The 26,289-nt window shown below is 39.3% G+C and overlaps 3 protein-coding genes across 5 annotated transcripts; 1 reads left to right on the top strand and 2 right to left on the bottom strand.

The window, feature by feature from the left end:
* Positions 1-62: 62 nt before the first annotated feature.
* On the bottom strand, positions 63-8,257 carry LOC120804235 (calcium-independent phospholipase A2-gamma-like). The gene is made up of 9 exons (XM_040153562.1): positions 8,080-8,257; positions 5,098-6,630; positions 4,642-4,794; positions 4,396-4,553; positions 3,340-3,434; positions 3,068-3,239; positions 2,893-2,950; positions 2,500-2,694; positions 63-1,576 (listed from the first exon to the last, which is right to left on the bottom strand). The coding sequence occupies exons 2-9, from the start codon at positions 6,532-6,534 to the stop codon at positions 1,118-1,120; spliced, it is 2,727 nt and encodes a 908-aa protein (XP_040009496.1). The 5' UTR covers positions 6,535-6,630; positions 8,080-8,257; the 3' UTR covers positions 63-1,117.
* A 552-nt stretch (positions 8,258-8,809) lies between these two features.
* LOC120803289 (uncharacterized protein At5g50100, chloroplastic-like) lies at positions 8,810-12,021 on the bottom strand. 2 transcript variants are annotated; one of them, XM_040151623.1, is made up of 3 exons: positions 11,370-11,919; positions 10,504-10,692; positions 8,810-10,372 (listed from the first exon to the last, which is right to left on the bottom strand). In XM_040151623.1, exons 1-3 carry the CDS (start codon positions 11,508-11,510, stop codon positions 10,178-10,180), a joined length of 525 nt encoding a protein of 174 aa, XP_040007557.1. In that variant the 5' UTR covers positions 11,511-11,919; the 3' UTR covers positions 8,810-10,177. The 2 variants fall into 2 exon arrangements, 1 of the variants encoding a protein (XP_040007557.1); XR_005709318.1 differs by lacking the exon at positions 8,810-10,372 and having other exon boundaries at positions 10,580-10,692; positions 11,791-12,021.
* Positions 12,022-13,882: 1,861 nt separating this feature from the next.
* Positions 13,883-21,074, top strand: LOC120804531 (monocarboxylate transporter 2-like). Of its 2 annotated transcripts, none has more exons than XM_040154031.1 (5): positions 13,883-14,138; positions 14,263-14,493; positions 14,697-14,840; positions 16,324-17,187; positions 17,291-21,074. In XM_040154031.1, the coding sequence occupies exons 2-5, from the start codon at positions 14,277-14,279 to the stop codon at positions 17,500-17,502; spliced, it is 1,437 nt and encodes a 478-aa protein (XP_040009965.1). In that variant the 5' UTR covers positions 13,883-14,138; positions 14,263-14,276; the 3' UTR covers positions 17,503-21,074. The 2 variants fall into 2 exon arrangements, with proteins under 2 accessions (XP_040009965.1, XP_040009966.1); XM_040154032.1 differs by having other exon boundaries at positions 13,883-14,162.
* Positions 21,075-26,289: the final 5,215 nt, after the last annotated feature.

The raw sequence follows: 26,289 nt of genomic DNA, 5'->3' as shown, positions 1-26,289 counted from the left end.
CAGTAAGCGAAACTGGTTTTTCAATATGACAAGGAAACGAGTCTTCGTAACTATTGATTTATTTTAGACATACAGTATAATCATAAAAAGCCCAAATTATACAATATTATAAGAAAACATACTATGGCATGATTTATAGCTTATAGTACAGTGAACAATACAAGTGCATTTTCAAAGACAGTAATAATTGTATCAAGTGAATTACGTCACATATGCATGTTGCGCAAAACTTTTTAAACAAAGTGCACGAGATTGCTTACTTTATGAATGTGCGTATTTGTTCTGTGCATCTATGTCAAGAGGTCAAACAAAATGCTATATATTGAGACCTGCTGACAACATTGTATTGATCTGGCATACAGTACAAGGACAGCAGGGAGTTGAAAAAAATAACAGAAACCTCTTACAATACAATCTTATAATAGCCTTGACCAATCTGGTGAAGTTTAGAAGATTGAGCAACTGTCTGGCTTCTTTTTCCCTCCCAAAGTTGTCTTATATTTAATTTAAAAAATCAGTTATAGGTGATGGTGATTGTGCCACCACAAAATACAGCTGAGGCCGAAGGGAAAGGCCTCAGTTTTGAAGGTAGTATTGGCCAAATTAATTTTGACCTGATGACGGTGCTAGATGAAAAGTTAAGGGAACCCAAGGCTTGTAACAATTGATGCTAAGTGGAACATGAATGTCTGTACCAAGGTTCATGGCAACCCATCCATTAGCTGTTGAGCCATTTTAGCCAGACCGCAATGGAAAAATAAGGGGATCACGAAAGGATTCATCATTTGGGGAACGTGAATGTCTGTATCATGGTGGTCCATCCATTTGTTGTTATTTATGGTTGATAATCAGTCTGGTCCGAAGTGGTGGACCAACCAACAGACTGACATTGTCATCTGTAGAGCAACGCTGCTAGTATGGCTAAAAATGACTACTGAGTTGAAGCAACAATTTAAGTTCTCAACAACAAAGAAATTCCACATATCACCAAACTGGTTTTTACATTAGGGTCGTTGTACTTTAAGGTGTTTCTGTTGTTTTGTCCACAGCCTGTATACAGTAAGTGTGCATCTGTGCATGGGATATGCATCTCTTTGAACACTTGCCTTATACCCACTCACATCCATCTCTGCTTCATCTCCCAGGCCCTCTCACTCATCCAGTCTTTAGTTCTGCTCAAAGCTGAGCGCTCTGCCCCGAGCACCAAACAGAGCCTGGCCAGTTTGGGCCGGTTTCTCTCCAGGTAGGTCTGGGTGTCTCTCTGCAGCTGGTCCAGGGCCCCTGGTCGGCTCTCGTCCAGAGACACCACAGCACTCAGCGTGGGGTTGAAGCGAAAGTAAACGTCTGGGGCCAGCAGGTCGTCCAAAAGGGTGTGGACGCCTTCAGTGTCAGTGGCACTGCTGATCAGGTTGCTGATTTTGGCCCTCAGGCTGGTGGAGGTGGCTGGGCCCCTCTTTGCGTTGTCATAGCGACCGGTGCCAAGGGACAACACGCACTGGAAGGGCTGGTTGGGCCACAACAGACGGCTCTCATGGACAGCCAAGGCACAGGGATTGTTCAGGATAATTCCTCCATCCTACAAAGAGACACAGAAATAAATCTACAAGTGAACAGGACAAGTATTTTATTCAGTAATAATCTACTCTGAATTGTATATTTGAGAAAACAAAGAGCCCTTTCAACTGATTCAGATTTTCTGATAATTTGCTCTTCCTCTTGATTTCAGGCATTAAAGCTTTAATATACACAATAAAATTTAGCACCTTTATTAATAAGTGTAATATAAAATCACCTATGTCTTAATTTCTTTGAGGGACTGTACGAAAATTATTAGGTGGGTTAACAGAATGTTTTTTTATGTATTTTTTCTTTTTGCTGAAAGGAGGGTAGTCTGGGGGGGGGGGGGTCTTTGAACTGAATTCTTTCCTTGTAGAATTTATTGTTGTTTTTTTTTAAAGTAACATCAAAAACATAGCTTTTGTGTGCAGCACAGGACATTATTTTGATGCTATGAGAGCAGTGAGAGTGAACTAAAACATTAAAGCTGCAGGTTGGACAGCTAAATAATGAGCTGAAACTCACTGTAAAGCTTCATAAAGCCGAGGGGAGATGCAGATTCAGGTGAAAATTGTCTGCAGGTTCATCACTACGATTGATCCCTTTTGCGCTGTCACATTGTTTTCACATTGTCATTTGATACATTGTTATTATTAAAATAATGAGTACAGCTAATTTAAGTTATCAGTTATATCAAATTCACTACTGTTATGGGAAGAGCGGGTTTTGAAGTTTTTCTCCTATCTAAGTGGAAGGGCCAAAGAAAAAAGGATTAACGCTGACGAGGACTTTGCATTTTTATGCAAGGTCCTTATATTCATCACAAAACGAAATGAAATGAAACGAAACGATATGAAAAGAAACGAAAAGAAAAGAAATGAAAAGAAATGAAACGAAATGAAACGAAACGAAACTGATTCAGAAACAAGTGTAGTTTCTTACCTGGTGAATATCGTTTTGTAAGGGGAACTCCTGGAAGTATCCTGGGGCAGCTGATGATGCTCTCACTGCCTGCCACATCTGGTAGCCTGAGCCTCCTGCGTAGCGGCTGAGAGAGCCTGGTTTGTGGTTGTAGTTGCGGAAGACGAAGGCCTTAGGACTGGTACCCCAGTTTACCACTGTACTCACTGCTGAAACCTGGGCAGATACCAGCAATACCCTCTATTAAACCTGTGCTAACTCGGATTTTAATGGTTAAAACCACAATTGCTGCTAATTGTAGCTTGACCACAGTGGGGCACTCTATTACAGCTGCTGTGTTTTTCATCAGTGCTGTGAGTCTGATGGTGATTTTGATCATAAAATCAACTGCTACGGTGATTGCATTTCTCTTACCTTAGGACTCAACTCATCTCTGGCTGTTTTAATAAGCACTCTATCTCCCAGCTTTTCTCTAAATAGGATAAAAGCACAAAATTCAGCCAGAGCAGACTGTATTGTGGTCTGATTGACATGTAGAGAATTCACTATTTTGACTGGAGCACATGCATAGTGTTGTTAGAATCTATACCTTAATATTGTCTCCCATGTCTCAGTGTTATAGTAGGAGTGACTCCAGCCCATCTTCACGGTACCAACCAGCGGGTTTTGACGAAACACTTCAGAGCCAAATCGACGATACATGTCAGCACACTCCTCTATAGAAAAACGGGCTAGACCCAGCATGAACGCTAGAACGGCACCTTTAATAAACATGTGCAGAAAATTATAGATTCAGACTGGGAAGCATTGAGATGTTGCTGAGAATACATTATATTGTTATTTTTAGTTTTTTTTTGTCACCTGTGCTCACGCCACAGATGTAGTCAAACAGCTGGTGGATCTTTCGGCCTGTCTCATCTTCCAGTAGCTTTAGCACCTGCAGAGGCACAACACCTCTGGAAAAGGCAAAGACAGAATATTGATAATATGAAGAAGAATACACACATCATGATGTGTTGGTACATTTACTTGTATCTTTGTGTTAAATTGCGTTTTGGTCATGATTATAAATGTATTTAAATGTAAACAGCAGACAGGACAGAGAACATTTTAAAAAAGGTTCTGGGATGAGCTGACACAATTAGTTGATAAATTGAACAGAAAACTAATTGGCAGCTATTCTGATAATCAATTAATCGTAAACTTATTACCTTTTTTTTTTTTGCAGTTTTTGATTGATAATACAATCTATAAATCAACAAAGCAATCCTATAGGTTAAGAAAAGACTGTATTTATTCCTGGAGGAAATTCACAAGCTCCAGCAGTTTATATAGTATTTCAAATTAGCCCCACTTTTAACAGCATCAGCATTAAAGTGATGTACACATTAATAGATCAATAATTATAACCCAATAATATAATATACATTATACTCTAATGGGTCATTCTACATGATGAGTGCTTTTACTTTTGGTACTCTAAGTATATTTTGTTGACAACACTTTCGTACTTAAGAAAAACTGTGAAGGCATGACTTACAGAGTATTTCTACACTGTGGTATTGGTACTTTTACTTAAGTACAAGATCTGAGTTCTTCTTCCGCCACTGCATTTGAATAATTTTTCATGCAAAAATGTCAAAGATGCACTCTATTCAGCTTTTCAAATGTGAGCGTTTGCTACTTCTCTTTGTCTTATATGTTAGTAAACTATATGTCTTTGGGTTTTGGACTACTGGTCGAATTAAACAAGCAACTTGAAACGGATACCATGGGTTTTGTGAACAGTTTTCACTATTTTCTGATGTTTCACAGACAAAAGAACTAATTGATTAATTGAGAAAATAATTGACGGATTCACTGGTAATGAATCTGGAAGGAACAGCATTCATTTATAACTGATTTTCTTACAGTTACCTTGTGCCACCGCCATCAATTGAGAGCACTCTAATGCCGCATCCTTTGACTGATTCCACATAGCCAATTAGAGCCAAGGTTTCTCTTAGGGCGCTCTGAAGCACCTGGTCTTCTCTGTAGGTTCGCCGCTTTCTCAACAATGTGACTGCAGTTTTCTCCTGGAAACAGAAACATCTTTAAGAACTGACTGGGGTAAAATCTGTTTGTAAAACTTTCAGAAATATGATTGTTTCACCTCCAACATACCTGCCACATTAAAGCTTTGCATGAGGGGTAACGGATAAGGTGATCATTGAGTGCCTCCACACAGGCAATCAGTGCTCCCGGAGACGAAGCCAGTCCCAGACTGGCAACCAAACCATGTGTGATTTCCTCTGCCTGCCTCTGACTCAAGACAAGCTGACAACATACAAACAGAAATTACTTTTAACATTTGCATAAAAATTTGTGTTGGTTTTATGTTTTTAGCTTCTCTTACAAGACTAGCAAGTTTTTTACATCCTGTAGGTGTCATGAAAAGTAGTTAAAATCTAAATTTTACAAAGCTTTGCTGCACCAATTTGCAGAATGAGATTAGGCAAATGAGACATGACAGTCACATACTATACAGCTTTCTCAACTAAAAGACCATTTCATTTTATATATTCAATTTCTTGTATTCTTGATCAATGTTAAATCACTTTACATGTATCCTCAACTCACCTTTTTATTTAATATTGCCTCTGGGGAAGTGATGGCAGATTTGGGTTTACTAGTCTGGGTCAAGAGCCCCAGTTTTAGGTAAGCTCCCAGCAGGTCAGGGATGGCGCTTGTGGGGTGGCGAAGGCAGTCCATAAAGGTTACAGTCTTCAGTCTCTCAGAGGTAGCAGATCCAGGGTCCATTGTTATTAGAAGATTTCTATCAGTGTCCTCATCCAGTCCACTTTGACCCTTGAAATACTGATTGATGTGACTGGCCATTTGGAAATAGTTCTCCCCAAAGTTAGTTGTAATATGACTGTTGTGGAAAAGGCAACCAGGTTGAGGGATGATAGGTTCTTCTTGCTTCAGTTTTGACGTGGCACCTTGAGTTTGTGAGGTAGGTTGCGTTGAAAAGTAGTTTTTGGAAGTGCTTTTCTTTTCCACAGCAAGTTGCTCTCTTCTATTCGGAACCTCATCAGTAACCCTGGCACCAAAGTATTTATTGATGTGTCTCGCAAAGTGATTGTAGCCCTCGTCCCAGCTGCTGGAGACATTGTTAGATTCCTCTGTTTTCTGTTCAGCACTCGATTTTACTTGGGACATTTCGGCTTCTTTAGAGTTTATGATACAAGTGTTTTGCATTTTTCTCCTCTTCTGCCTTCTGTGTGTCTCTCTCGTGGAAGACATGGTTTTCAGATTCTCCTGCAATTCAGTTTTTGCAAAACTGCGGGAAAAGACTGAGTTAATGTGATTAGCAACGTAACTGTAGCTCTCACCAAATCTTGTCGCCAAAGAGCTGATGTGAAATAATTGCAGTCCAGAAATTTCCTGGGTTGAAGGACTTGTTCCTGGGCTCTCCCGTTTGTCTTTGCATTTAGAGACCAGGGGTGTGTCTTTGCCCTCAGATACATTTCGCTCTCTGGCTGCTTGCTGAGCTTGACTACGCCTCTGTGACCTGCCAAGATATTCTGGAGTTGCGACAAGGAGACTGGCATTTTCAGCTAGAGGAACGACATCCTTTCTCTTGAAATAAATATTAATATGTCTGGACAGTTGAGTAAATGATTGACCAAGACGTCTTCTCAGTGAAGTCCAATGAAAACTGTTCTGAGCCTCCTCAAAGATCCCAATGGGAGCTTCAGCTTTGAATACATCCCTATTAGAGGATGTGTAAAAACGCACAACCTGGAGGTGTTTCACTTCTTGGGTAAAATCTCTGAGGAAGTGGTAAGAGGTACAGACTGGATCACTGTGGTTTAAATTTTTAAAAGTGGCTTTTCTTGTAAATCTGGAAAGGTGAGGGGGTGACAGTAGTGAATATCTGTGGATGTCCAAATAGAGCGGAGCTTTGGCCAGACGAGGGTGCCTTCTGAGAAGGCTCACAAGGTACCTAATTTTGCAGTGTAATCTCAAAGTCCTGTTCACAGAACTAGAACAGAACTTGAGGTAGCGACCCATGTTAGACTTGATGCGGTGAGTGGCAATCAATCAAAGTCCGTATGTCACTCCTGAGCTTGCACTGATTTAGGCCGTCGTAGCATTTTCAACAAGGATCTAGGAAAAAACAAACAACAAAAAAAGCAAATGCGTGTACAGCCATGATAACAGCTCTGGTAGGCTGTACTTTGAGCTAAATGCAAACGTCAGTATTCAAACATGCTCACAATGACAATGCTAGCATGTAGATTGTTGTCGCTAGCAGGTAGAATGTATTTCATCTTAGTGTGTTAGCATGCTAACATTTGCTAATTAGTGCTAAGCTGAGGTTTATGGGAATGTTATTTGGCAATTGGAAACTTTGACCTGATGATGGCGCCAGATGGAAGGTCAGGGGATAAAAGTTATTACAGTTCCTTCTCTAGGGAACATGAATGTCTGTACAAAATCTATCCACCAAATAGATGTTGACATATTTCACCGATTAAGTTAAAAAGCTGAAAGAAAACGTTGGTTGGTGGCGGTAGAGAAAAAGTCACAGGATCACCGAATTCATTAAAATTTATCCTCTTAAATATATGGAGCGAAGTTTTATGACAATCCATCCAATAGTTGTCGAGCTATTTCACTCTAAACAGCAAATGTCAACCGCATGGTGGCGCTAGAGGAAAAGTAAAGGGATCACCAAAATCAATAGCATTCATCCTCTAGGGACCATGAATGTCTGTACAGAATTCCATGGCAATCCATCCAACAGTTGTTGCGAGGACTGATAAACAGAGTGCGATGCCGTCCCCTAGAGCCATGCTGCTAGCTGGGCCAAAAATGTCTATTAATAATGTCTGCTGTTTACAAAACCACATGCCAGTTTTATTATCTTAAATATATCAATTTATTCAAAACAAGGATCAAAAAAATTAATTACCTTGCAAAACAGTAAGGACAAAGTTCAGTTAAAAATAAAAAAGCATCGAAGCATGAGGCAAGTTTGGCGCATCAATACGTCCCCTGCATGTCAGTTCAGAGCAGAGGCACATTGTCACTTCCATAAACAGATCCCTCTTATAGCAAAGTGCATGCTTTCAGGGTGAGCTGATCAGACTGTGTACAAACATCATGTTCCACAATAGCCCTCCACTTACAGTGATTCCTAGTACTTTGTCCCCTGTACTGTGTAATGTAACATGAAACCTCAGGGCAAATACATTACTCTAAATGGCCTGTAAATAACTCTCTATCTTCTGTCAATAGATCTATGTCTGCAATATGAAATAGAAATTTGAGAACATAGAAAGTGCTGCCCTTGGTTGCTCTCATATCCTCTAAACAAATATGAATATACTGTATTCCTCTTTAAAATAAGCTGCATTTATAAACACTGATCGATGCACACACTGTTCCTTTAATGCCGTAACAGATGAAAGGCAAAGTGCTTAGGTGTTCAATAGTCAAAGATCTACTATGGTTGTTTTGCACATTAGCAGAGGAAGGTCATGAACCAAAGTAGCTTATAGCTCCTCTAACCTTGACAGAAAATATCCGATAAAGAATACACCGAAGATTTACCTGAAACACAACAGCCAGTTCTTCTTTCTTTACAATTCCTCTTCAAACAATTTTTCTGTCCTTTGAAAACTAGTAAACCACCTCTGACTTCTAATATGTTTTGCTGCTTAAATCAATCCCTCTGTCATGCAGAGCTTTAATCTTATTGGTTGAGCTAAGCAGGAGGAGGTGGGGTCGGGTGTATGTGTATGCGTGTGTGTGTGTGTGTGTGTGTGTGTGTGTGTGTGTGTGTGTGTGATTGACCAAGGTTCAGGACTGGAAGATCAGGTCTAAAATTAGGGAGGGGGTGATAACTCGAGGGTCTCAGTGAGCTGATATCAGCTGCTTCTATGTGACAGAACGTGACAGCACGTCACATTCACACACACAGGCACACACCTCCCTCCGAAACAAACGTACTTCAATTCTTAGAAACTGTGCACTGACCTCATGGTAAATGTGATACAAAACAAATTACAAGACTGTGGTGATCAACAGATATAATAAAATGCAGTAATGATTAACATTACAGCCTGTAAACTACAGTGTAAATATTTTGTAGATAAGGAGTACCAAGGAAATATTTACTGAGTACCAGCTGGTACAAGTGAAGAAGTGCAGGAAACAAGAGGGTATCAAACTTGCCTTTAGGGGGGACAGGAACTAAATTACATATTAAGTACGTTTTTAATTACCAGGTTCATATTGCACAATTACAAGGTACAAACAGGGCACCAGCATATTTAGCTAAAAAATATAAACATAACCTAAGAAAATATAAAGTATTTTATAGTTATGACTGTCTCATATTTCGTTAATATATAACAATTCTAAAATAAACACCTTGTTGTCCCTGCCTTGTTACCCAGTAAAAACTTAACGTACTCTGTAATTATTAAATAGGTACTCACTTGTGCATAATTTATTTTTAGCTCCATCTTAAACACTTAGTTTTTACCCCTTTATTCCCTAACGGTCTGTCTTCTTCCCTTGTACTTACACACACATTCCCAATTAAGCACATTACTGATGCCTGTATTTAAATAATTATCTGGTAATCTGCAGGCTGTAATCTGTAATCTAAAAATGTATGTAGCTCAAACCGAAAAGTGTCTGCTTTACATTGTGTGTTTGGTAAACATTACTGTCCCATGGCTACGACTCATAACCTTTAACAAGCACACACTGCTCTGCGCTCCGATGTATTGTGGACGCTCGAGTGTCTGAATTTGTCAGCTCACAGTAATTACTTACAAAGAGTAATTCACATTTAAAATATCATGCCAATTCAGTCAGTTTGGGTTAGTGAGTTTCCTTTATTGTCGGAACGACGGATATTGATTCCACTCAGTTCTATGAGAATCATCTGAACCTTCACTCACTTTCATAGGTGATATTATTTTAGACTTACGATGACATCTAGTGGCAGATTTCTGACAGTTTGGTTTATCTATCTGCTTTTGAATGAACCTCAATTTGAGATACTTCATAAGATAGGAAACTGACTTTATTTCACTTCAGTGATTTTCAGTCTAACCTCTGTATATTTGCCATAGTATGACCATGTCATATGAAGTACACCATTACTCTTGATCTTTTGCAGAAAGGCTCTCTCTCTTCTTTGTCATGTTTTTTATGGGTAGATTTTTCTTTTTCTATTTTCTGTTGTTCTGTCTTATGATAAAAAGCTCTCTTTTAAGTTACATTACTTCGACTGTTTGATATCAAGCTTAACATTATGTACCAATTTTTAATATCCAGGACATTTTCAGCATATTGCAGAATCTTGTTTTTACAGTGAGTGTTTTTACTTTCTTCTTGCAACCATTTATTGTCATCATTTTAACTTTTGTTTAGTAGAGGTTTACGTCGTTTTAACTGAACAAACTGAAAATTATCAAATCAGAATAAAAGTCTTCCAAGCAAACCCATTCTGCTCTAAATAACGGCTTCACACCATACACATTTAATCCATCAGCCAAAAAAAACACCTTTGAAACTCCAGTTACATTCATTATAAACCAATGGTTAAACAAGACTAACCATGTGGTATTTATCCAGTTGTTCTTCACAATCAATAAACTTATTAACATACTTAATTTTTTCCTGTGGTCAAGAGTCAATGTGTTTTCTTTTCACAGCGTCCTGTGGTACACTCCCCCCCACGTCCAGTCCACTTCAGGCGATTCCTGGCGAAGATGGCATAGGATTTGTCCATAAATGGCCTCACAAGTGGCCACATCATGAAGCGACCCAACCAGCCGAGGCCCACGGCACCGTACATGACTGCAAATGCTGGGATCCCACGGTGAACCTGTCAATACACAGACATTTAGCCACCTGCCATAATATTACATTTAGACTAATCTGCAAAAGTCTTCCAAAATGGCAATCTGATATACAGAATATTACAGTATTAGTACGGTCAGTGGAATGTGAGTTTACCTCATCTTTCTCATCAATCACATGCATTTCGTCCATGGCCATCTCATAGCTGACGTCCTTATATTTCCCCCCATCATAGCCTGGCAGGGAGATATCAATAAAATCCACTTCCCCAGGCCGGTTTCTCTGCAGAAACTGGAGGAACCGGATCTCCGTCACACATATGGGACAATGCCCATCATACAGCACCTGAAACAGAGCAGGGAAGAGATAATAACAGCACTTGACTATTCAGTTTTCTGCTTCCACCCCCGAGACGTTTCACTCATTCATGTGCACAAAATGACTTCTAGTGGAGAGGACGGATTTCCAGCTGCCGGAACGCTTTTTGGGTTGAACACTATTTAATGTATTAAATATTCCAGTAATGTTAACCTGCGTGTTGTACGTTTTACTCCACTACAATTATCTGACATCAGTTATAGCACTTTTGAAATCAAGAATTTACATGCAAAACATGAGATCTGTTATAAAATATGATACATTGTCAACTTATGTATAAATTATATACAGCGAGAATGTAAAATTGTTAAAATTTAGCACCAACTTAGTAAAATTTAAATGCTGCTTACATGTTAATGCATCACAAGCAAACATCCAATAATATATGTATGAAAAATGCTCTATAACGCTCTTAAATGTGCCTCTCCCTCTTCCGTACTTCTGATACTTTGGTAGTTTTTGTTGCTAATACTTATGGACTTTCGCTGCCGATGGAGTATTTCTACACGGTGGCACTGCTACTTTTACTTCAGTGCGCGATCTCAACACTTCTCCCACCGCAGCTGCAGTTTTAAAGCCCTGACACGGTTGGCGTGCGTACCGAAAGCTGGTCGTAGGCTAGCAGAAACGCAGCGGGCGCTTACCCTGACGGCGGCGGACCCGGAGCTGAAGCCCCGACGGTGTCTGCAGAGGGCGGGCGTCGCCCTCAACGCTGCCCTCGAACTCGCGGCAGCGGGTGCTCTGGCCAAACGCGAGGCCAGGCATGTTCGGACTTTGGAAAACATCCGGAAAGACAACGAGGCCGCCGACCAGCTATAGACGCTGTGCGCCCGCCGAGCTCTCGTGGTACCCGACCTTGGGTTGGCAAACGTTAGCGTTAGCTAACGTTACCAGCCGGCGTCCGAGCGTTACACAAGCGGTTGAGTAACACAAACAGGGGTCGCCCGCAGGCGCCGCTCACCACAGACGGTCGACAGAAACCCCTAAAGTTCCGGCAGCAGATACCATCCTCACATTCGGCGCTGTAATGAGAGAAAGTTAATTTAATTCAAGCTGTAAATCTACCGGTTGGTAACAGCGGCCGGCCGGAGGACTTGTGTAACGACAGAGCGGAGGCTGGTGCGAGAGGTGCCACTCTGCTGCTTTTTCCAAAGCAGTCGCATTTTAGCCGAACAAAGCTGTCCCACCCCATTTTATAAAGGGCATCCTGTTTCCATGGCTGGTATTTTATACAAGTCTTTAAAAACAAACAAACAAACAAAACTGGAACATGATACTGGGGTTTTCGGTCCATATTCTAAGATAATTGAGTTTCTATAAATGTTTTACCTTATAACCAAAGATAAAGTTGGGGGGTTTTTTTGTTATTTCTCATAGAGGCTTTGAAACATGTTTTTTTTTTTTTTTTTTCTCTGAATAGCTAATACATGATTCTGGGATTCTCTGCAGTGGTGGAGAAGGTAGTCGGATCCTTTTTACTCAAGTAAGCACAACAATGTAAACAATGTAAAAAAAAATACTCCGGTTTAATCCGGTGGTCCCCATTCAAAGGGTTGGTCCCCTCCAAAGGGGTCACCAGGTAAAGCTGAGGGGTCCTGAGATGAGTAACAGGGTTCGCGTGGGAAGAAAAAAGCTCTACAATGGGTCTGTGTCTAATATTTGCTTTTTGTGAAATATGGAGTTACTGAAACCATCTGAGAAGTGTAGAGGCGAAGAGGGGTTTTTTTTTATTGTAGCTTATAATATATCTTATTAAATGTTTTTTTAATGTAAAACTTTAATTTGAAAAATAACCAGTACCTACAGCTGTCAGATAAATGCAATGGAGTAAAAATTTCCCTCTGAAGTCTAGTGGAGTACAAGTAAAGTAGCCTAAAATGCAAATAATCAAGTAAAATACAAGTAACTCAAAACTGTACTTAGGTACATTACTTGAGTAAATGTGCTTATATACTCTACACGACTGGTTGTCTGTTCATATTCTAAGATAAATGGCATCTACTTTAATGGCTAATTAAATTTGAAAACCTCATCATTTTTAATGAAGATTAAATTAAGATAAAAGACGGCTTATTTTGCTTGCCTTCAATAACCCCAGCTCCCACGACGCCCTGGCGGCACATCTGTGGCTAAAACTTAAGGGATATGCTGTTGAATAGAATACCAACAAAATTATTTTCATCTTAAAATGATGAAGTGGTACCAGAACGGGTCAGTTGTAGGTACTTAGATATTTTAGAATATGGACAGAAAACCCCAGTATATTATTATTTTCATTATCACTGCATCTGACAACTATTTTCTTTAATAATTTATTCATAGTCAATAAAATGTCAGAAAAGAGAAAATAGTTTACATTAATATTCCTGTAAGCCCAAATTAACGATGTTGAAATTTCTTTTTTTGTCTGACCAACAATCATAAACCCCAAAATGTTGAGATTACAGTGGTTGAAAACTATGAAACTAGCAAAAACTCACTTTTGAGAGGCTGGTACCGGTGAAGTTTTGGCATTTTTGCTTAAAAAGTTATCAAAATTGTGGTTGTCGGTCCTGACGGAATGAATCTAACTATATAGTGGAGGCTGAAAATTTCATAATGGCATTGATGAAGAAACTGTATTTATAATCGCAGAGCGGTCACATCATGGCAGATGAACTGTCCACCTTATAAGGTCACTACTGGTGTCAACACCAATCTGCTGTATTGAACTGGTGCATCCCTACTGGAATTGTCAACTGTCAGAGACTGTAACCTGGTAGCTATTCCTTTGGCCTGGTTGACTGATGATGCAAATTGATCAGCGGGGGCACTTTATGGCAGTACTGGATTTGTAGAATTGTTTTAGCAATGATGATGTTTTATGTAAGGACAGTTTCTCAGTTGAATTCGTCATGAAGTAAAGTGCCCTGAGATAACCTCTGTTATTATATGGCCTATGTAAATAAAATTGAATTGAATTGAATTGAACTGAATTGACATGTATGTTATTGCTGTAATACAAGATTTTGCCCAACCCCACCCCCAGTACTTGCGCATACAAACAGACACTAACCGCACACACGCACACACACACACACACACACACACACACACACACACACACACACACACACACACACACACACACACACACAAAAAGATACAGATAGCATTTTTACCAGACAGATTTCAGTACTTACCCTTGTCTGGTGCTGACTTTCGCTCTTCTACTCATAGAAACATTCACCGAGATCATTGCCTCCAGCATTGCTGTTGCTTTTTTGTGTGTATGGTCACTTGTATTTATCAAGCAAGCACACGTGATGAGATCAAAGGCCTTACAGCGGGGTCTTTCTGAGTGGGACAACCACAGCCTGCCAAAGCGGCAGAGTTCCTAGTCTGGGCAATACGTTTTCAAGGATTGTGCAGAGGTGAGCTCTTGTGCTGTGCAGACTGTATGTATTAGGACCTGCATTATGTGATCATTACCATTGCATTGAAAGTGAGCAGTTGTTTGTACTCTGTTCACCTCTTTTCCCTGTTCCCACTACCCAGTCGGTGAATCAATCATGCCCTCTGCAGCAGCAACCGATCTAGGCTACACCCCACCAGATGGAGGCTGGGGCTGGGCTGTCGTCTTCAGCGCTTTCATCTCCATAGGATTCTCCTATGCCTTTCCCAAGTCCCTCACCATCTACTTTAAAGAGATTCAGGAATATTTTTCAGTTTCCTACAGTGAGATTGCCTGGTTGTCCTCAGTCATGCTTGCTTCAATGTATGCAGGAGGTCAGTGACATCAAATATTTTCAAAAAATTTGACAAAGGCGTTATAAAAAAACACTTGCACATTCCCACAACATATGTCATGAACTGTTTGACTAAGCAAAATAATTCTAAAACCATTTTTTTATCCTTTATTTAACCAAAATAGATATAGCTTCAGTGCTGTAAAGTACCCAAAAAGTGAGATATTTGTCTCCTCTGTGCAGGACCGGTGAGCAGCATACTTGTCAACCGCTATGGCAGCAGACCTGTGGTTATGGCCGGTGGGCTGATGGTTAGTGCTGCCATGGTGCTCGCTTCTTTTGGCACTACAATCATGCATCTGTATCTTTGTGTTGGAATAATTGGAGGTAAATTATTTTTTTCATTAATATTCATATATGCTTTTCCTTGTTAATTATTCAGTAAAATATCCCTGAATGTATTCGCTCTCATAATTTTGAATAATTTTACCGAGTTTGCTGCTGTTCTTTGTACTGTTTATTTTATGTTGCCTGGTTGTGACTGGTTGACACAGGAGAACGCAATGGTTGTGGGGTTGCATTCATGGGTTGTTGTTTTTTTTTCAATCAGGGCCAGTCCACTAGGATTGTTTGTGTCCCTGTGTGGGGTTAATGTTGGCCATTCAGTGCAATGTGTAAATATTTGTAATTGTTATGTCATATGTATTTTTAATTTACAATGAGATGCCCATGTCCAGTCAAAAGGGTGCTTTTAAAGCAATTCGTAGACTTGGGTCAGACCCTGTAGTTTTTGAAATTTCCTTGCTTGATCAGATGTATTTAGAAAATCCTAACATGCATGCATGTGTGCCAGACCACGTGATTGCGTTACTAACAGTGAGCAAACAAACGTCTTAGACTTTAAACTTAATCTTTAATCTAGTAGGGATGCAGCACCCACTCTGGCACAGAAATTACCTGTACATGGACATAGTTGCGGGACCTTTCTCTTGAAATAAAAAGTATTGGACCACCATAGACATAAAATAAAATATGATGTTAGGAATGATAATTAGGGGTGAAACTAACAGTTATTTTCATTACTGATTAATCTGTAGATTATTTCCTCAATTAATCAACCATTTGCTTTATAAAATGTCAATTTCCTAAAAGCCGAGACGACATCTTCAAATTGCTTATGTCGTCTGACCGACAGTCCAAAACCAAAAGATATTCAGTTTATTATCACAAATGACAAAGCAAAGAAAGGCAACTCCCTATATCTGAGAAGCTGTTAACAGAAAGTATTTCTTCAAAAATGACCTAAACCCTGGATTTTTTCTAAATTGACAAATTTTGTCAACTCTAATAATAGTTTGAATTTACTGGTAGCCAAATTTGTAGTTTTGCACCAGTCTTGGAATAATTCATAATCTTGCTATTCATATTATCTCTCTACAGTGCATCTCTGTCAGAATTTGACAACAACAAACAACATATTGCAAATAAAACTGAATATTCAAATTTAATTTTTAAAGCAATGTGGTTATGATGGTTTTATGGAAGAAGAAAAAAGAATACTGTTTTGTTATGGTGTAGTTTCACAATGTAGTTTGTGATTAAAACCAAAATCTGAATTCCTCTTGAGACAATGTGTGACACTGAAAGTTGAGAAATAATTTTACTAAATCCGCTGCTGATGAAGACGTTAAATCAGGTGTCCGTATGTGTTCCTCACAGGAATTAAATTTTGTTTATATTATTTCTTAATTCATATTCATCTTGACAAGACGACAACATGACATGTTTTGTGTCCTCACTTTACTGTACATTCATCCAAGCCAAATCAATTATTTATGGTGTGCAATAAACCATTTTATTATTTCACCAGGTTTTGGCCTTGCCTTCAACCTGCAGCCAGCTCTGACAATCATAGGTACCTACTTCCAGGTCAAAAGGCCGCTGGCGAACGGGCTCGCTATGACAGGAAGTCCAGTTTTTCTGTCCACTCTGGCTCCTCTTAATCAGTTTCTGTTCGATTCTTTTGGCTGGAGAGGGAGCTTCCTCGTCCTAGGATCCATTGTTTTGAACTGCTGTGTAGCTGGTGCTCTGATGAGGCCAGTCAACAAAAATGTCCAACCGAAACCAAAGACTGAACCACCCCGGCGTAATGGGGCAGCCGCTGAGGAAGCTGCTACTGCGGACGCCAGTGCACAGTCGGCGAATCTCCTAACTGACGAAACCCAAAGTGAGAGCAGGAGCCAGGGCTGCGTACACAAATTCATAGATCTCTCTCTTTTCAGACACCGGGGATTCCTCATTTATCTCACTGGTAATGTGGTCATGTTTTTTGGCTTTTTCGCACCTGTGGTTTTTCTCGCGCCATATGCCAAACATCAAGGGATTGATGAATATTCAGCAGCTTTCTTGCTGTCTATTTTTGCTTTGGCGGACATGTTTGTCAGACCAGCAACTGGCCTCATTGGCAACACCAAGTGGATAAGGCCAAGGATCCAGTATTTCTTCAGTTTTGCTGTTTCATATAGTGGTGTATGTCACCTTTTGTGCCCACTGGCACCTGGATATGTGGGTCTGGTTGTTTATGCTGTGTTCTTTGGTTTGGCTTTTGGGATGGTTTCTGCGTTGCTCTTTGAAGTTCTGATGGACCTTGTTGGAGCTCATCGCTTCTCCAGTGCAGTTGGACTTGTCACCATTATCGAGTGTGGACCAGTGCTTCTTGGACCTCCAATTTCAGGTTTGTAAATTAGCAGCCACATGGAGACATTGACATACACTATTAAAAAAAAATGAGGATCTGGTTAAATAGTGACCAATGGAGTGTGTTTCTTCTCTTTCAGGAGCCTTGGTTGATATTTTCGGGGAATACAAATACATGTACTATGCGTGTGGTGTGTTTACGCTGCTGCCTGGCATCTTTTTCTTCATCATGAATCACTACAACTACAAGATATTGGACAAGGAGCGGAGGCAGAGAGTGGCTGTGCAGATGACGACTTCTGAAGAGGCAGTAGCAATTAAAATGAGTCAGGACGATAAAACAGTTACATGATGCAGATGGTTAAACTTGTTGACTATGATTTTTATTTTAGTGGGTGTAGAAAGATGGTACTGCATAGGTTCTACTGCAGGACATAAAGTATACGGGCTATTACTGATAAAAATTGTTTTCTACCTCGGATGAGGTTATTGGACTCTTTTTAATGGTTATTATATATATATATATTATTATTATTATTATTATTATTAAATTATGTGACAGCTGTTACTCTCATGACCTTTTGTTTATCAATCATCCAAAACTACCCCTGTTCTTTCCAGTACAGTTATCCTAATGGCTCTATAAACTAATACGGTACCTCTTTGTTTGTTTATTCAGTGGCTGAATAAAAAATAATTTTCCTGAGGGACTGATACAAAATAATGAGTCAAATCCCAGAGCACAGAGCCGTACCACTACCGTTTATTGTCATCTTTGTACCACTAGATGGCATTGGACACTGTTGTGTGAGTAGTGGTCAAGGTGCAACACATCTGTCCTATGAAACGGCAATCAAATTAAAGCCATTTTCATTTAGGGTTTAGTTCTTTACAGCATTGCCTTCCAAAGTTTGGGTCATGACCCTCCCATGGGCCACCAGAAATTTTGAAAGGGTCACCAAAGGCGCAGCAATTAAAAAAATTACAATATTAAATATCTGTTGCAAAGTTATTTGTTTTTGCATTTTTAATTGACACTTTCTTAGCTAATACATATTTCTATTATGTTAACATCATAATACACGATCAAAGATTATGACTCATCTAACACACCTCAGACCAAATTCCTGACAGCAGATTAAATTTGTGTTCTCATACCAGGTCACGTTGTCCCACCAAAGGGCATTTTCCAACATACTGCATGATTACAGCCCCTTAGTGCCAGGTCTCGAGCACGTTCAATACAAGATACATGGGCGAGCCATTCAGGAAAAGAACAATGCCATTATTACACATGTATGTTTAAATGATCCTTCCTTATCATGTCCCTGCAAGGTGCATATTGACTCCCTTTTCAAAATGGGCGAAAATTGCTTGTGTGAGTGAATCAATATGTTTATTTTCAAACCTTAGATAACATTATCTGAAAATCAGATAAACAGTGTAAGTCCATAGTCAGGGGTGGTTTTTCTTCTCTTTGAATCCGGTTTTAATTTAAATCAGCTAAAAACCACCAGCCCAGTTTGAGTCAATGTAACCCAGGCAATACTGGGTTAACTTGAGCCATTGGGTTGTTTTAACCCAAACTTAATGTTATTTTTTATATTACTGCTGCATTATTTGCCCAAACTAAAGTGTGTTTTTTCTGACCCAGTGTTAGACACAACAAGCTCAAGTTTTACCTTCAAACTGTCACAAATGTATTTTTAATTGTACAGAACAATGTTGATCCTTTACTTAAGTAAAAGTACCAGTAACACATTGTAAAAATACTCAATTACAAGCAAAGGTCCTGCTCATTAAAAGTACTCATTATAGAGACATGGCTAGTGTATATATCTAGTGATATACTGTATACATACTATTATACAGTATATCATTTGATTAATATTACTTGTGCATCAATGTGTAATGTGTGAATTTTACTCTTGGTTGTGATGAAACTTATTCTTTAAGTATTTTACATTAGGATGCAACTAATGATTAATGTCATTATGCATTAGTCTGCTGGTTATTTTGTTGATCAATTCATTTATTGTGTGGTTTTTAAACGGTAAGACAATAATGACCAGTGCCCCGAGCTCAAAGTGGCGTCCTTCAAATGTTTTGTTTTGTCCAACCATCAGTTCAAATTTCTAAATTATTCAGTTTACTCTAATTTAATTCAAGGAAAAGCAGAAAACTGTCATGCTGGTGAGACTGATACCATAAAATGATTCACATTTTTGCATGAAAAATTACTTAAATGTTTAATCAGTATTCAAAACAGTTGCTCGTAACTTTTTGATAATTGACTAATCAACTCAACGATTAATAACCGACTAATTGTTTTAGCTCATTTTATATACTGTTGGGTTGTTTAAATATTTTTTTACAATGGATAATATTGTAAAAGTTCTTCATGTATTTTTGTTTGTTAAAACTTAATTTTATAATGTTATATAAATTATCATTTAATCTGTAGCAGGCAGATAAATGAAGTGGAGTAAAAATTACACTATTTCCCTTTGAAACATCGTGGAGTATATAAATATAAAACTTTATATAAAGTATCATAATATGGGAATAATATGGGAATAGAATGGTAAAGTAAATGTACATAATTAATTTCCACCAATTTGCATATGACATTCAAAACTGTAAACATTATTAACAATCAGAAGCAAATAATGTAAGTTAGCTAAAGTAAATGCAGTTTGCAACCAAACCTTATGTTGGTGTGGGTTAATAACGCAGTTACCCAAATTAGATCAGTTCCGGCCCAGTGGTTTTGATTATGTAGATATGTGACAGATATTGCGATGTAATACGTAGGTAAATGAGTGGACACGAAGTGAGAGAGCGAGGACTTCCAATTAGTGGCAGCTCCTATAAGCTCTGTATCATTTCCTCACTGAACAGCTTGAGCATAATCGCTGTGATGAACTGTGACTGTTTTCAGTAAATCTGACTTTAACTGGGACCAGGAAGATTTAATCCCGGCAGCTCTGCGTCCAATCCCTGTGTAGACTGCTACTGTGGCGAGGCATGATGTTTTAACAACGCTGCCGGTCTGAGCAGTTGCCTCCCGAATTCTGTTTTTACCACACGGTTGGAATGTCTACAAAAGAAGGAAGTGATACTGTCTATTAAACCCAACATGGTTGTTAGCAATCTCTGCTAATCTTCTTTATCCACAGAGGCAGAACTAATCTGTCTTCATAATGTTTACACTCGGAGAGAGGGCAATCTCATGTGAATACCAGAGACTTAAGAGTTTATTAGTCAGTCCTACGGACGGAGCTATTAATGACACATCACAAGCCTAAAAATAAACGTCTTTAGCCAGTGCAGCTAACATGGACACATAGGGCAGGCTGACATGTTCTAGCAGACCGAGGAGCATTTGCCATGTCAGTCTATCCAAGAAGCTCTCAAGCAATCAGTGACACCTTCCACAGACTAGAGACACCGTGTCCTGCATTGTGTTGTTGTCCTGCACTGACTGTCGCCCCGGATGAAACACCACATTTTACTGAGATCATCCGGTGAAAACAAGGCACAGAGCACCCTGATCTCAAGATTAATAATACTTGCAAACAGCTACCATAACATCGATCACGGTCACCTTGGTGTTTATGTAGAGCATAATCATCTGTGTTTCTGAGATATTTTTGAAATTAGATTTTCGCTCACATAAGCAGTCAACATCTGAATATGCATATGGGATGCACATTAGGTGGAGATTTTGCTTCACCCTCCAAAATCCCTAGAGGGCAGCCTGAATCAGATGAAAGACCAACCACTCACATAGCGGATTCTTGATGTTCAGCTCGAAGGGGACATTTGTCAACAGATATTTCTACAGTAAGATGTGAATTGCAGTGGTACTGAGGATATTTACTTAAATACTGCACTAAGAGGAGGTTTTACAGTTTTGAGGTATTTTTTGCTTTACTTACGTATTTCTGTTTGCTGCTTCTATAAAATCTACATTTCATTGGATAATATTGTACTTTTCACCTCACTGCAGCTGTAATTACCAGTTGCTTTGCAGATTAAGATTTTTAATGAAAAAAATAAATTTATAGGATTCAATCCATCGATAAAGATTAAACTAGGGCTGAAACTAGTGAATATTTATTTTACAACTATTATTTTGATCGACTGTTTAGTCAAGAAAATGTGAGAAAACAGTGAAAAATGTCCACCCAGTTCCCCAGAGTCCAAGGTGTCATATTCAGACATCTTATTTTGACTGACCGATAGTCCAAAACCTAAAGATATTGTAGAAGCTGAAACCGGGGAATAAAAAACTTCACGTTTTTGATAAAATTGTTGTTTACCTCTCAATCAGTGAATCAGTTGATTTATCAACTAGTTCATTTGCCCAAAATTAACAGGTATTTCTGCCCCTGGTGCTAGAGACTCTGGGTCTGTGATTGCAAACCGCCTACTGCCCCCATGAACCTGCTCAACACCCACTGCTTCAATTATTATGATTATCATTACTATTATTATATTTAGTGTTATTGGTATTATTATTCACCTTATTATTATAATTAGTTGCAATAGTTAGTTTTATTATTAGTCTCATTATTGTTATACATCTTTATGTTATACCTGTACTGTGCTATGCCCCCCCCCCCATCCAGCCCGTCGAGGTAGACGGCCGCCAACCATGAGCCAGGGTCTGTTGATGGTTTCTACCTGAGTTTTTCCTCCGCCAAGTGCTTGCTCATGGGGGAATGTTGGGTCTCTGTAAATATAACTATAAAGAGAACGGTCTAGACCTGCTCTATATGAAAATTGCCCTGAGATAACCTCTGTTATTATTTGGTGCTATATAAATAAGATTGAATTGTATTGATTTGAAAAAAACCTAACAGTATATTATATTTTTATATCCATCTCAACCAGAGAGCGGTGAGAGTTAACTAAAACAATAAAGCTGCGGGTCGGACGGCTAAACCATGAGCTCAAACTTGCTATCAAGCTCTGTAAAGCTGAGAAGAGTTCAGATTTGTGTGATAATTCTCTGTAGGTTCATCACTACATGCAACCCCTTTTTACATTGTCACAATGTTTAAACATAGTCATTTAATACACTGCTATTGTAAAAAATACTGATCACAGCTGCTTAATAAAGGATCTGGATACTTCTGCCAGCATTTGGTGTATTGTACTGATATTGTACAACAGCTTGTTAGTGAAAAGCAAGGAAAAGTGAATCTCAACGATCTTTGGATGAATTCCATTTTTGGATGTTTATGTGTTTCCAAGACAGTCTGTTGCCGAGACAGTTTGGTATTACAAACACTTGACCAGACAAACTGTGCTGTTGCTGCCGCGGGACGTCTGGTTTCCTTGTGGAATACAAATGGGACAAAAGAGAGCCCTTGTGAAGACGGCCATTTTTTTGAACTCAGACAAAAGAGGAACTAAAACCCCTAAACTATTCAATCATGACTAATGCTTGTAAAAGAAATTGAGTCGCAAAGCAAAAGGACTTAATGAGATTATGTTACCCATAATTAACAATCTGTGAAACACATTTCCCAAAACCAGGAACAGTACGGTTTTTTTGTCCGCTGTCGAGCCTAAGAATGTGTGATTTATCATCCAAAGACACATTTACCCCACTTTTCAGCGTTGACAATGCAGAGCCCCATACCAATATCCTTAATCTGCCACTCAAAATACATTTAGCCTTTGTGAGAGTAAATGTGCGGCACTGAAACACTGGTTGTTGAGACTCTCTGCTGCTTATTAGAACCATTGTTCCTCTTTATCTGGTGAACGCAGACAACCACTAAAGCTTGCATGTCTGGGGACGGTGCTACTGTTGTGTGCATATTACAAGAAGAATACAAGGATTGTCCTGTGGATAATAATCGATCCTCCGAATACCACACTGAATTACACTCCTATATAAACAAATATGATTGAAGAGCTGAAGACTGGACAGATGACATAAACTACCCACAAGCACTGTAGCATCGACACATCGTGCACACATGCAGTCAGATTTAATCTGTGGTATGTGGATGATAAAAAAAAATAAGTGGGCTGTATTATCTGTCTATCAGGGCAGCACACTTGAGTGACCAGTTCGACCCAAGAGATAACATTGTAAGATTTCATTTAAGTCCTCAGTCTTGATTTGGAAAATTGTATTCAATCTAAGATAGTTCCCAATCCCCATCTGCAGACACCTGAGATGGGCACTCTAGCGTCATGTCCTCAGGGATCAACACCCAGGCCGAGGCTGAGGCTGAGAGCATGACAGAGAAACTGGGCATGGAAAAGGGGGAAAAAGGAAATAATTATTAGATCAACTGAGGCGTATCAGCTTGTCCTTGGCCCAAAATGAAAAGCAGGATGAGACATGATGGCACAAATCAACTGTAAGTCCATATACAGTACCTGAGCCTTGTAATATTGGGATTCTGTTATCAAATTATGTCATCCTCACATTCCTGGCCAGGACCCAGAATAATTAGGTGTATCATTAATCTGAACCGAAATTGTCGATGATCAGGGAGCAGTGATGATGGTGGCTCTCTCTGCATTAAAACATTAATGACTTACATATTTTGATACCCGGGGTGCACTATGTCGTTCTAAAGATGCCTGTCTGTGCTGAAAAGGTTTTGATTACACTGGCCTTTTGTAATCGCGAATAAGCGATACAGTGGCTTAAGTGAATCAATGTCCTCAGAGGTTCTTTGTCTTTCAAGGGCAATCTCTCCTGAGTCTCAGGCTGAAATGATGAGGTTGTAGACTGTCACAGCTGCCTTCCTAATCCCACCAAAAGTGTGTGATTAAATTCCCATTCCTTTCCTAAAGACAAGTGGAGCCATTCAGAAACCTATAAACCATATGGACCAGTCAATGGATTGTCTTTAAAGTAGACCCTATAGGTTTACTCAGAAGGAAATGACAGTAGAAGCTGGGTCCCTTTGTGTGCAGCACACAGTATGTATGAACAGGAAGGGTTTTTTTTTTTCTTTTAGATTTCATGTAGTTGAGCAACAGTTTTAGATGAGTTGTCAGCAGCTACACAGGTGGAAAGAAAGTAATTCAAAATGTAATTTTTTCTGGGTTGTACGTTTCAGAAGTTGCTGTTTTTGTCTTTTGGCTGCTCCCGTCAGGGGTCGCCACAGCGGCCCACCATCTGCATATTTGATTTGGCATAGGTTTTTCCGCTGGATGCCCTTCCTGATCCATCCTGGGTTTGAGGGAGTCGGGGATCGAACCACCAACCCAGGGGATCAGCAGCCAACCTGCTCTACCATCTGAGCCACAGTATCCCATAGTAAGGTTCAGAAGTACTATAACATCATTTTGAAAAACAATTTTATACAACGAACAACATGAAATCATTAAAATGAAACACCTCGTAAAGAATAAAACTGGTGATATTCTATATTTTTACTAATGTCAGCGAACCTAATGGAAACACTAATACCAACCAATAACTGATCCTACTAACAAGTATCGCTTATGGGTCTGATATAATATAGATTTTTCCTCTTTGCCATTGACTTGCATTGTCGTTGTAAAACTATTAAAAACACAGTAGTGAGTCATGGCGTCGCACTGGGTGAAATGTTTCTTCAATACAATGAACATGGGCACTGTAGTTTTTATTTACCCCATTCCAAATACTCAGTCCTGCTGTTGTAAATACTCACTAGAGCACCAAATGTTTATTGATCAACGGCTGACAATAGTGCCCAATAAACACACTATTTACTCCTATTTGGGTAACTTGTGCTAAGCGCTACAGTGCGCAGCTGTTTAGGGAAATTACTGAGCACTGAGCATTGGACCCAAACCAATGGGCCTGGAGCTAGGTGCCACAGGGGAGGATAGGGATTTTGCTGAGTCTTGAGAAATGGACTAAGCCATTGCTGGTTTTGGTCATTTCAAGCAATTTGTTTCAATAAGCAATACTAGGATGGTTTGGCTTCTCCATTCTACCAATCAGGTAAGCTACTCGACCCTCAACTTTAGATTTTGTTTGAATAAATGAGGTTACAATATCTTCTACTGCATGTAAATGTTGCTTATTGAACAAATTGAAAAACACATACATTGAACACATAAATTGAAAAAAAATCTGCCTTGTTCACAGAAGCGAAAACATCAAACTGGAAATTATTTAGTGGATAAGGGTGAATACTTCAGCTTGAAATGCAGGGGTCAATTTAAAAATAAAAAAAGACTTGTTACATCTTCTTCATATGTTCTTTTTTCAAAACAAACACACTTTCATCACCTGAAAAGTGCCCATTTAACAACATGTTTTTTGTTGTTTTTTGTATTTTACAGTAAGTGTAAAGCTGCAGGAAGACTTTGGTTTAGCAGTATGAGAAGCACAGCACATCGCTGAAGGTTTTTCCAGCTGTAGTCCAATTGAAATACAATTTATTTACAACTGTTAAAGGAGGAAGATAGAGAGAGAAAAACAAGTCCAGAATGATGAAACCATATACCAACATAGAGTACATTTATCGCACATTGGGTATACAAGTGCAGTTCTGCACATAAGTTACTAGACAATAAATAATAAATAATTCTGTTAAAAAAATATTTCCTATACGATAAGAAATAAGGAGAGAGAGTGTGTATGTTTGAATGTGTGTTATATATGTTCACAAGGTCCTAACAGTCTGATGGCTTGCCAACAGAAGCTTTTCTCTGAGCCTGCCGCATCTGGCCCTGCTGCTTCTGTACCGTTTACCTGATGATAGTAGTGAAAGGAGTCTGTTGCTAGGATGTTTGGGGTCCTTGTTGATTTTTCCAGCTTTCCTCGTGATCTTCTGGATAATGTAGAGTTCCTGCATGGATGGCAGTTCAGTTCCAGTGATGCGTCGCGCAGCTTTGATCACTCTCTGGAGGGCTCTACAGTCCAGCTTATAGCAGCTCACATACGCGGCTGGGATGCAGCCAGAGGGGACAGTTTCAATGGTGCGTCTGTATAAGTTGCAGAGTATTCTCCTGTCCATGCCAAACCTCCTCCGTCTCCTGAGGAAGAAAAGGCGCTGGTTAATTTGTCCTCGCCACTGACTCAATATGAGTTGATATTCAGGCCGTCAGGCCGACGATGATGGTTTCGTCTGTGAGTTTTATGATGGTGTTGGAGCTGTGTGTT

The sequence above is a fragment of the Xiphias gladius genome, chromosome 18, assembly GCF_016859285.1.
Source record: "Xiphias gladius isolate SHS-SW01 ecotype Sanya breed wild chromosome 18, ASM1685928v1, whole genome shotgun sequence".
Lineage (NCBI taxonomy): Eukaryota > Metazoa > Chordata > Actinopteri > Istiophoriformes > Xiphiidae > Xiphias > Xiphias gladius.
This window is presented reverse-complemented; position numbering and strand designations above follow the sequence as displayed.

What these genes read in the sequence shown, in the direction of transcription:
- LOC120804235 (XM_040153562.1), bottom strand. Translation starts at nt 6,534, where the DNA reads ATGGGTCGCTACCTCAAGTTCTGTTCTAGTTCTGTGAACAGGACTTTG. An exon ending in ATTGATGGCGGTGGCACAAG is followed by an intron (nt 3,435 to 4,395) that starts GTAACTGTAAGA and finishes TGCCTTTTCCAG; the next exon opens with AGGTGTTGTGCCTCTGCAGG. An exon ending in ACATGGGAGACAATATTAAG is followed by an intron (nt 2,951 to 3,067) that starts GTATAGATTCTA and finishes TATCCTATTTAG; the next exon opens with AGAAAAGCTGGGAGATAGAG.
- LOC120803289 (XM_040151623.1), bottom strand. Translation starts at nt 11,510, where the DNA reads ATGTTTTCCAAAGTCCGAACATGCCTGGCCTCGCGTTTGGCCAGAGCA. An exon ending in CCGGGTCCGCCGCCGTCAGG is followed by an intron (nt 10,693 to 11,369) that starts GTAAGCGCCCGC and finishes GCTCTGTTTCAG; the next exon opens with GTGCTGTATGATGGGCATTG. An exon ending in TGATTGATGAGAAAGATGAG is followed by an intron (nt 10,373 to 10,503) that starts GTAAACTCACAT and finishes GTGTATTGACAG; the next exon opens with GTTCACCGTGGGATCCCAGC.
- LOC120804531 (XM_040154031.1), top strand. Translation starts at nt 14,277, where the DNA reads ATGCCCTCTGCAGCAGCAACCGATCTAGGCTACACCCCACCAGATGGA. An exon ending in TGCTTCAATGTATGCAGGAG is followed by an intron (nt 14,494 to 14,696) that starts GTCAGTGACATC and finishes TCCTCTGTGCAG; the next exon opens with GACCGGTGAGCAGCATACTT. An exon ending in TCTTGGACCTCCAATTTCAG is followed by an intron (nt 17,188 to 17,290) that starts GTTTGTAAATTA and finishes CTTCTCTTTCAG; the next exon opens with GAGCCTTGGTTGATATTTTC.